The sequence below is a fragment of the Crotalus tigris genome, unplaced genomic scaffold, assembly GCF_016545835.1.
Source record: "Crotalus tigris isolate CLP2741 ecotype Arizona unplaced genomic scaffold, ASM1654583v1 scf7180000024345.2110221, whole genome shotgun sequence".
In the NCBI taxonomy this organism is placed as follows: domain Eukaryota; kingdom Metazoa; phylum Chordata; class Lepidosauria; order Squamata; family Viperidae; genus Crotalus; species Crotalus tigris.
In genome coordinates this window covers 1,604,869-1,616,022 of record NW_024100514.1, presented here as the reverse complement: position 1 = coordinate 1,616,022, position 11,154 = coordinate 1,604,869, and the positions used below count along the sequence as shown (strand labels likewise).

Below are 11,154 nucleotides of genomic sequence, written 5' to 3'. Positions count from 1 at the left end.
TGGTTTTCTCCTTTGCGTTAGTATGTACTCAGATTCTTTTTCCGGGGATTTTTAAAACCGACTTGAATCCGAATTAATCTGAAGCTCGGATCCCTGCTGTCGTCCATACGCTCTACTACATTCGATCGGCCTTTTCCCAAGTGCCGTATCCGTACTTGGGCCCTTACAACCAAAACTCTCCTTCTCGAAAATGACGGCGCTGGCCCTTTAAGAAAAACTTCACCTCTTCTCTTTCTCTCCCGCCACACAACGAGCTTCGCTATAACCCCGCAGCCAATAGGGTAGCAGGAAAGGCGGGGCGAATGGAACGCGGGAAGCCGGAGGAAAGGAGGAGGGGAGCTGGAATCGTTAGTATTGTTTGAAGTTCAGCGTTGCGCGCGGGAAAAGAAGAGCGAAGGCAGAAAAAGCCGCGGTCACTCAACTGCCGAGCAGAAACACACCACGGTCGATCGGCGTCGTGCGAGTTCGTGGCCATTCGAGTCCCTCCCAACCGCAGCCACTGCCGGGCGGCTCCGGGACCGGGCTCTTGCGGACCACCGCCTCTCCTTCCTGCTCTGTGCCGGCGAGTACTTTAGGGGCAAACTGGGATCCTTCCCATCCCGCGTCTCCTCCGATGGAGAACTTCCAGAAAGTGGAGAAGATCGGGGAAGGCACCTACGGCGTGGTCTATAAAGCAAAGAACAAAGTCACCGGCGAGGTGGTCGCGCTTAAAAAAATCCGCTTGGACACGTGAGTGAAAGACCTTTTCTCTCCATCTAACACCCTGCTTTCACACGCACACCCAAATACATGCGACGGGAAGAGGGATCGAATCTCCGCTTAAAGAAGGAGAAAGCGCAGCCCGAGCCTCCCTTTGCTTTTGGAAGGAAGTCTAGCTTTGGAGCGGTGGTCGAGGAGCAAAGGGTGTGGGAGAAAAAATGGGAGACTCGTAATCTGGCGGCTCGGCTCCTCCTCCTCCTTCGCCATTAAGGATGCCTTTAGAGTGAAGGCTTGGTTCAGAGGAGGGAGGTTATGATTTTCTGTGTTCTTGATCCGCGTCCAAATGTTTCAGAAAGTTATGAAGACGACAGACGAGAGGAGACGCGCACCCTCGTCGTCTCCGCGGCTCCTCTTTATCTTGCTTTCTTAATAAGGTGCTAATTTTACCTGCCTGCAAACAGCCCAGAGCAGAGCACGAGCTCTTTTGCCACGTAGGTACCTGGCGAAATGCAGATAGTATGCAGGATGAAGCCCCTGGGCTGGGAGAGCTTTCCAGAAGAGGGGCAATGGATTGGAATCGCTAGGCAGCTGGCTTTACAAGTTCTTGCTTTGGAATTATTATTTCATCACATGGTCGGTTGAGATTGGAGCAAAGATGAATCTAAAAATTGTTCTTCCATGTTTTGAGTTAAAAGTATGCTGCTTATGTGACCGAAACCTTAAAATGTCCTTTGCTATGAAAAGTAGTGCAAATAAACGTTCCTTCTGTGTGCTGTAGAATACCCAGCTAACATCCTGGATTCGGTTAATAATACTAAGTCTTGAATAAGCCCTTTCCCCTTTGTTTTCTTTGGGCCTGATAAAACCATGGCTTCATTTATATCTCCCCTTTTTTATCCACTAGAAGCTGATGGTGGTATACATACATACATCTTAATTTTCTTCCTTCCCCTTAATGTTTTCCTCATAGTAATCCTGTGGGCAAGAGGAAATGATTTGGGGAATATTTATATTCTGGAGTTTCCCAAATCTTGTCCCTGTAAAGCTGAGAATTAGATTAGAAGGCCAGTTTGATATGAGATCAGTCAAACGAGCCAAAAGTGCATACAGTGTCCCAGCAGATCCTATTTAATCTGCATTACTAATTATTATTCCACTTGCATTGAGTAATCATCTATTATGCACTATCTTTTTCATTTACAATTCTAGGGCTTAGTTTTCAATCTTAGCATCTCAAGCAGTCAATTTACTTGGCTAAATTCATTCTAGTTTCATCTCCTCCCTTCTTAATTTGATGTTTCTCTTTGCTTTCAGGGAGACAGAAGGAGTTCCCAGTACTGCCATCCGAGAGATTTCTCTCTTAAAGGAATTGAACCATCCCAACATAGTCAAGTAAGTATGTGGAAGACAGAAGGAGATGATCTGGAGAGTAATAAATAGAATGTTATTTTTGGGTCTTCAGGCCATTTACCAGCCACCATAATTTTTATACAATTATAGTGGTTGGTAAACAGTGGCCACTGTTCACTTTTTTAGTTAAGTTGGGAGCAGGCATTTTTATGGGCCAGTATCTGACAGCAACTGATCTGGGAAAACTTGCTTCAAATAAGGTTTTACAGTAAAAGTTACACGCTTCCTTGTTCCTTATTTTATTTCTGCTAAATTCAGAAACATGGGCAATTTGAATATAATTTGTAACCGTCTGGCATTGAACTTGTAAAAAAATATTTGTGGTTTTCTTATCAATATCCAAATGTTATTGTTTGTCTTTTACTTCCTATCCCTTCCTTGACTCCCCAGATTGTTGGATGTAATCCATACTGAAAACAAACTCTATTTGGTCTTTGAGTTCTTACATCAAGATCTAAAGAAATTCATGGATTCTTCTACTTCTATCAGTGGTGTAGAGTTACCTCTTATCAAGGTAAGCCAGGCAGAGCATGTAAGGAAAAAAAAAAAGCAACTTAGTTCTGGGTTTATAGGCACACTAGGTACATTTCTTTTTACTTGACAAAAAAAAAAAAAAAACAACTGCAAAAGTGCTGCAAGCCAAGGATTTTGAGGGGAGCTTTGTGTCTTCGGTGGACATGCACTTAAATGTAGACAGTCATACAGAGCTTCTTAATGAACAATGTGTGCAGTAAGACTGTCTTTGCTCTTAAATACTCTTGACTTAACTAAAATCTTATATAGACCCAAATGAAATTATACAGCTCTGCTAAATGTTCAAGGTGTTTCCCAAATGGGAGTTAGAAGCAGCAGTATAGCCTATTCTGGCTTGTACTTAGGGCAGACTGTGGCTTTATAGACTGAAAAATCTAAGAGATATTTCCTTCATAAAGTGGCATACAAAATGTTGAATTAGACATGCCCCCCAGGTCTTTTGGATATGATCAAGGTCAAACCCAGTTCATCTCTTTGCCTAATCTCATCACATCCAAAGTGATGCTCTCTGTCAAAGACAAAGCCCCCCTTGCAATCTCTTATCAAACCAAAGGGAAAAAAAGCCTCCTCATCAGATAAAGGCAACAAAACTGTCAACATCCATCCATCAGCTGATGGCCTCAGTATTCCATCTCTTTACCAATGGACCTTCTCAGCTATGCTGCCCTCCTCAGTGGTCCATTTTGCTTAACAATAGAACTGACCCCAGGTGTGCTGATAAGGACTTGCTTAGCTTCCCCACTGGCCAGCCAATCAGGTCTCAAGGAAAGCTTTACAGCCTTCAACTTATAAAAGTTGCTTTTCTATTGTTTGCAGTCCCTCTTATAACACAAGAACTCAAGGATCCTTTCAGTAAATAAGTTCTTTTCAATATTGTGATCTTTCAGGCCGAATCCATAAACCATAGCATATTGGTTTTTCTTTCATTCCATTTGTTAATTTATATTCTGTCATTTAGCCCTCTTACGTTCGTTCCAAATTGCAGCCCTCTCTATAGCACAGAGAAAGGTTTTTTCATGGCCTGGAGAGTGTGTGGTTTTGTGTGCTGCCTGCATTCTACAGATGCGGCTTTGCTTGTTTGTGTGGACCGGTTGCTGGCATGCCGTGGACCAGTACCGGGGCTAGGGTTAGGGTTCAAAGTTACATCAGCACTGAAAAAAGTGACTTATGACCATTTTTCAACTTGAAATTCTTGCAGCATCCCCATGGTCACATGATTTACATTCGGATGCTTGACAACTGGTTCATATTTATGACAATTACAGTGTCCCAGAGTCATGTGATCACCTTTTGAGACCTTCTGACAAGCAAAGTTAATGGGGAAGCCAGATTCACATAACAGCCAGATTACTGATTTAATAACTGCCGAGATTCACTTAATAAATGTGGCAAAAAAATTGTAACATAGGGCAAAACTCACTTAACAAATTCTTCATTTAACAACAAATTTTGCGCTCAATTGTCATAAGTTGAGGACCATCTGTACTGACTTAAGGGCTCATCATAGCTTTGATCAATAAAGGTTTTCAAATAATACTATTTAGTAGAGAGGGGGTAGATTAGATTCCAGACAGAATCATCATAATAATGTTACATGCAACATTCTCTGCTATTGGTAAGGACTGTACTGGTTAGTTTTGGCCAATAGGCCCCAAGCACAACCAAAACCTAATTTTATTCTAAGCAGGTTTATGTTTTTCCTAGAGCTATCTGTTCCAGCTGCTGCAGGGTCTTGCCTTTTGCCATTCCCATCGTGTCCTCCACCGAGATCTTAAACCGCAGAACCTCCTCATCAATGCAGAGGGAGCAATAAAACTTGCTGACTTTGGGCTAGCACGGGCATTTGGCGTGCCTGTGAGAACCTACACGCATGAGGTGAGCAATTTGTTTTTCTCCCACTTTGGCATTCTCTGTACTACACATAATCCTTGACTTAAATTGGGACTGGAATTTCCATCACAGCAATGTGGTTGTAAAGCTCGGGGAAGGCACACAGGAATGCGCAGGTTTGGGAGGGTGTGCAAAGGAGATATAGCAGTGGTGGCGAACCTATGGCACGGGTGCCAGAGGCAGCACTCAGAGCCCTCTCTGTGGGCACGCACGCCGTCGCCCCAGTCCTAGGCCTTTTCACTTTAGGCCTCCGCCGCCATGTGCAAAAAAAAAAAAAGGTTCAATCAGTCAATTTCAACTTCTCACGGAAAAAAAAAGATCTTGCAAAGTTGGAATTGATTGAACTTTTTAGTCCCACCCAGTCTGCTGTTACCACCGCAGCCACGCCCAGCCAATAGGCCACACCCAGCCAATGGGCCACACCCACCCGGCACCCGACAATGCATAAGTGGGTTTGGGGTTGCAGTTTGGGCACTTGGTCTCTAAAAGGTTCGCCATCACTGAGATATAGCAAGGCCCAGGTGATGTATGAATAGCCATTGCAAGGCGGGGGGGGGGGGGAGAGATGCTTATCCCAGCAACTTGCAACATTTTTTATCAGTTTCCCCATTGCCCAGATTGTGATTACTTGATTGCAAGGGTGTACCCATTGCTACTATAATTGAGTCCATTGACCTTGCTGTTTCTTTTTCCTTCCCTCCTTCCTGGGCTTCTTCTGAGGGTTCAGTCTTCTAATATGTCCAGAATATAATATGAACCTGATCAATTTGTGTCTTGAATGAAAAATTTAGATTGATTTGTTTTGTAATCTATTTTTTTCTTGGCTTTCACTCTATGTGCATACATATAAATATGTGTAGACTCATGAATGATGAATAACATTAGGGAAACAGTTTCTTTAATAATCACACTGCTCATGCATGTGGCCCAAATTTATTTTTCAGATTTCACACAAACTTATTTGTTTTCCAGCTGAAAGTACTCTTTTCAAAGAGGTTTATGTTGAAATGCGATTGCTGTATTACTTTCTCAAGAGTACAGTTTGTATTACGTATTTTTGTTGGCTACGGCTCATTTCCATGCTCTGTTCAAAATATTGATTAAAATTATTATTTTAATTGAAACATAAAGCCTAAATGATTAAGTTTGGAATATTTTACTAATATTTTTGCTTGTCAGCACTGAGATCTTGCATTTTCTAGGCCGCCTAGATGTCATAGCCAGATAGCCCTTGCATCCATTTTATTGGACAATGACCGAAATAAAAATACGATTGTAGCAGTTGGGGAGCTCATAGTAAAGATTATTTGGATCAATGTGCCCTCATAAGAAGCACTACCTGGCTACCTGGACTTGTTTTTTGATATATGGTAAAACCTGTTATTCTAAAGATACTTGGCTCTCTTACACAGCTAACCATTGATAATACTCTTATTCTATTCTAAAATTTAATCTGGAGATTAAAAGTTTGGACTTAACCGAACCAAACTTAAATGAAAGTTGTGTCAACAATGATTAAATGAACTTAATTTCTAGAGAAGGGGAGAGGAAAAACTATTTCAGAAATCATTTCTGAGTTTGGCCATCCCAGGGCTAACCTGGGAAATGATGCCGAGGATATTCCTGTGACCATAAAGTAAACTCATGTAATTAACATTAATAAAACATTTCCCTATTCATTAAACTCTGGTATGTAAATAGGATACAGTTTTGGAGCTGCCTTATTGGTGCCTCTAGCTTTCAGTTTCTTCCCTGGAGGGACCAAGAATTGAATGTAGCCTCTTCTGTATGTGAGTCATGTGGTGAACTATTGAAAAGTGACTCCAGTATAGTCCATATAGTAGCTCTTAATCTGAATTAATTTGATGGCATTATGTGATGCATTACAAAAAAAAATGGAAGGATAGGGTGTGTGATGCAGAGAACCGGTGGAAAGTGTCCATTCCTGATTAGCTGGTTATTTAATTGTACATCCATTCTGGATTTTGTACTTCACACTAGGTGGTGACGCTTTGGTATCGAGCTCCAGAAATTCTCCTTGGCTGCAAATACTACTCAACAGCAGTGGACATATGGAGCCTTGGATGCATCTTTGCAGAGATGGTATGTATTTTGGAAATGACCATGGGATGAAGCAGCAAATTGGGCTGGAGTCTGGCACTGAAAGGCTTTTGATTGGCAGAAGCCAGAGAATGTGGCTTGTGATGTTAAGGTCTCAAGATTATTGTACAAATGCGGGTAACTATGCCATTACAGACTCGAAACATCTGAAAAAGTTATTGCTCCTTAAGGCGAGCTTTATTGCTGTAAAACACACTCTCATTCATTTCTGTGTGTGAAACATGAGTACGTCAGGTCAATTAAAGCCTGCTGACAGGATCAGTTGACTTCTGAGGACTGAATTGGGCTTTGGAGAAAACTACTTCCCTGCTAGGGGCAATTTGTGCTCCAAGAATGGAGAATTGGGTCATACACTGAGCATGTGCTGAGGGTTCATCTGCTGAATAATCGGAATGAAGGAATGGGCCAGATTCCTTCTGTCTAGCTTAATGATGTCAGTATTAACACAAAATCCTTCTCCAAGTATCTTCATATATGGGGTTTTATCTCCACAGGGAAGGGCCATCATAATGAACATTATGTTTTTTATATCCTGCTGTTTGCATAATATTTTTATAACTGTATATCAAATAGCCGATACAATAGAATAAAATCACTAACAAAAGGACCGCAATGAAACATTACATCAGGCTAGGAAAGCCTACTATGCTACGGTTCTGACTTTTTGTTCTTCTGCCAAATAGTTAACCCGTAGAGCTCTCTTCCCTGGGGACTCAGAAATTGACCAGCTATTTCGCATCTTCCGCACACTGGGCACTCCGGATGAGACCGTGTGGCCAGGTGTCACCTCTATGCCTGACTATAAGTCCAGTTTCCCCAAGTGGGCCCGGCAGGACTTCAGCAAAGTGGTACCACCGCTGGATGAAGAAGGCAGAAAACTTCTAGCAGTGAGTTTTATGTAGAGGGAGAAGTATTTTGAACTGTAGCATGTGATTACCATACCAAGCTAAGAAAAGGTATAGTTCAGAGGTGGCAACCTGGGCTCTTTTATGACTCGTGGACTTCAACTCCCAGAATTCCTGAGCCAGCGTGGCTGGCTCAGGAATTCTGGGGGTTGAAGTCCATGAGTTATAAAAAAGCCAAGGTTGCCTACCCCTAGTATATATAGTTAAAGGAGCATCTGACAGAACTGGCAATGGCACTCATGTCAAATCAAAAGCACCCTTATTGATTTGTGTTATATATAATGTTGGTATTTTTATCAAATTCTTATTCAGGGTTTGCTCTGCCTCCACGTTTTCCTCTGCTGTCCCGCTTTAAACATTGAATGCTTTCTGTCCGCTTAGTGCCAGGATTGAACCATTAGTCAGTGTAAAACTTGTGAGCTCTTTGCATGCTTTATCCACCTACAAGAAAAAACGGTCTGGGTCTTAGTTTTGAGTGTCCTGACTGTTATCTGTTCATATTCCTTTAGGTTGACAAAACTCTAAAAATCACACTTTTAGTTGCTAGATTTTGTTTCTTGTCCTTAACTTATCATATGACCGTAATGCATAGTACTAACTTGAGCAAGATAGTTGAAGTGAGAGTTGGGAAGTACAAAGCACTTCCAACATATATATTATGTTGCATATTATATATTATAGTATATAACAGTGATGGCAAACCTTTTAGAGACTGAATGCCCAAATTGCAACCCAAAACCCACTTATGCATCGTCGAGTGCCGGGTGGGTGTGGCCCATCGGGTGGGCATGGCTGTGGTGGTAACGGCAGTCTGGGTGGGACTAAAAAGTTCAATCAATCAATTCCAACTTTGCAAGATCTTATTTTTTTCCGCGAGGTTAAAATTGACTGATTGAACTTTTTTTTTTTTTTTTTTTTTGCACATGGCGGCGGAGGCCTAAAGTGAAAAGGTTTTATAAAATCCAGCCGAAGGCCTAGGACTGGGGCGACGGCACGCGTGCCCACAGAGAGGGCTCTGAGTCCCGCCTCTGGCACCCGTGCCATAGGTTCGCCACCACTAATATATAATATAGTGCATAAGACTAATGAAACTTGCACTCTCCTCTTTCGTCTTTAGCTAATGCTGCATTATGATCCCAACAAGAGAATCTCGGCCAAGACTGCTCTCAATCACCCCTTCTTTCGAGATGTCACAAAGGCTTTGCCACACCTCCGCTTGTGAAATGGAACTGGAGCCAACCGAGTTGCTGCAGTGCAGGCTCTGCAACATGCCTTTTCCTCGGGCAGCCCTAGTTGCTTGCACTTAACTTTTCAACTGAACCCTGGAGAGAACACTGGAGGTCCAGTTGGAGCGCAGCCTACACCTTTAGGATTTTATTAAAGCACTAAACTGAGTTTGAGGATTCACTGGTTCCAAACTGCCTTGTGAAGAGAGAAGGGTCTCCAAAGCTACCAGCCCCAAGGATTCAACTTGCTTGAGGCATCCCTTTCATTCTTCGCATGTTTTATCCACCCACGAGTTCCATGCCTTCCTTCTTGGTGACGTCTTCAAAATAATGCATTCTGTATTTGCTTACTCTCCAGCTGTTGACATCTTGCCACAAGTACAGTGTAGATGCTTCTCTTCCTTTCAAGTATAGAAGGGACTTTTATTAGAAGGGCTAAGGGACTTTGGCAACATCTGTCATGGTGTTTTCATCTGCGATGTTGGTCAGTTTGACCCACTGATTACTAAAATAATCCCGAAGAGGTGGGATTGCTGAAGCTGGTGGTACAGTACGCCTTGCTAACTATTCAAATGAATACTGGCTGCATTGCTAAGCTCTTTTTGACATCTGGTATGGAGAATAGGCTGTTTAAAGAAAGAAAAAACTCAAAAAAAATTGCTCATTTGGTGGGGAAATGGGCAAATGTTTATTCACCCAGTATTGAATTGTATACCTGTTTTCTTATTCTGTATCAGTGAGCTGATGGTCTTTCTGAGTTTGTAGCCAATTAATGCCTTATGTTTGGCAATTATGGTTTGCCATTCCAATGCTGTCTTCAAAGAACAGTCGGGAAAGTTTCAAATGTTAATTCCAATGGATTGGCCTTGCATCCTTGACTTTACGTAACGTATCTTGCAAATATAGATGCTTAAATTATATGTGAGCTTTGAAATACATATCGATTGTCTCTCTTATAATCTACAGCCATACATCTTGAGCCAAATATGAGTCATAACCCTAGCTAGAGAATTCACATTAGCAAACTTCTGGTTTGGTTTGGAGAGCTGGAAATATCAATATCTACATCTTTGTGTCACCGTGTTTTGGAGACAACCGGATTGTTCAAATTACATCAGTTGAATGTCATCTAAGTTCTGATTTAAAAAAAAAAAAAAGTAGTCTGAATAGTAGCTAAACAAAATCATGATCAGTTTCTAGTCAATGCCATCTGGAGGTGAAGAATAGTTGTAAACGTTTCATATTGAGAATATTTAAAGACCACTTAGATTTGCTTAAGAGTAGAACACTTTCCTACAGAATTCAGGGTTTTATTTTAGAGTAAGGCAACATGAAGTACCTAAAGCCTGTCTCTAGAATGCAGCAATAACTTAAATCTGATTTTGAAATAACTCCAAATTTCACACTTTTTCGATCAGTTGCATCTTTATGAGGCTTCAGTAAAGCCATCTGGTATTTGATTTCCTGAAATGCTTATTTTTATTAAAAGCATATATGCTGGGGTAATACTCATTTACTATAGAAATGAAACATATATTTTAAGACGGTGAGGACTGCACTTTTCTCAGTTGGGGGAAAGTTCCCATTCTAAGTCATAATTCTTACTATCTTCACTCATAGATGAAATATCCATTGTTCCAGATATGGATGGATGGAGACTTCACTAAGAAAGTTGATTATTTCAGGACCTCTTGAATTAAAATGGACATTCTTACATGACGCTGCTTAGTATAATACAGAAATATTCGTGCCATTATTCACAACAATATTTGCAACATGGTATCCTTTCCCTTCATTGTTGGCTGGAAATTTATATATATATATATATATTTATGGAGCTATTAGTTTTAAAAAAAGTTCTGGATTTGTTAGCCTAAGCACCTTGACATTTTTGTAATATAATCTTTTAAAGAAAAGTAATTATTTTGTTTTCTTAGCTCTTTGTAAGGCAAATGTTTCTAAATACAGTACTACTGTGAAATCAGTTTATAAATCATTAAATAGTAGCAATTTTAACACCTGGCTTTCTTTTCCTCAAAGCAAGGATACTCCTCTGTTTTCATCAAATTTAAGGATTTGCGGGATGAAATGTAAATAGTCTAGCAGTTTAAAGCAACATTTTGATTTCAGGATCTTTTTAAAGACTTAGAAATGATAGAGGACCTCAAAGAGTTTTGGAGTTATCTTATTTGAGCTCCAGAATTATTTTATTTGACTTTGCAACCCCTTGAAAGGATCTTAGGGAATCCAAGGGTCCCAAGACCATGTCTTGAGAATCGCTGGCCTACGTTTTCCATTTGTATCTGCGTATACATTGAGATTTTATTGTGAAACATAAAAAGACTTAATGATAGGTAGTCCTTGGCTTA

General features: G+C 41.0%; 1 protein-coding gene across 1 annotated transcript; it reads left to right on the top strand.

Annotated features, from left to right (window-relative positions):
- Nucleotides 1–316: 316 nt before the first annotated feature.
- Nucleotides 317–9,942, top strand: CDK2 (cyclin dependent kinase 2). Its single transcript, XM_039326817.1, has 7 exons — nucleotides 317–729; nucleotides 2,014–2,091; nucleotides 2,500–2,623; nucleotides 4,348–4,518; nucleotides 6,535–6,636; nucleotides 7,338–7,541; nucleotides 8,677–9,942. The coding sequence occupies exons 1-7, from the start codon at nucleotides 614–616 to the stop codon at nucleotides 8,779–8,781; spliced, it is 900 nt and encodes a 299-aa protein (XP_039182751.1). The 5' UTR covers nucleotides 317–613; the 3' UTR covers nucleotides 8,782–9,942.
- The last annotated feature ends 1,212 nt before the right edge of the window (nucleotides 9,943–11,154 follow it).

Excerpts from the sequence above, each read along its gene's own strand:
- CDK2 (XM_039326817.1), top strand. The coding sequence starts at position 614 with ATGGAGAACTTCCAGAAAGTGGAGAAGATCGGGGAAGGCACCTACGGC. Across the intron at positions 730-2,013 it reads AAAAAAATCCGCTTGGACAC|GGAGACAGAAGGAGTTCCCA; the intron begins GTGAGTGAAAGA and ends CTTTGCTTTCAG. Across the intron at positions 2,092-2,499 it reads AACCATCCCAACATAGTCAA|ATTGTTGGATGTAATCCATA; the intron begins GTAAGTATGTGG and ends TTGACTCCCCAG.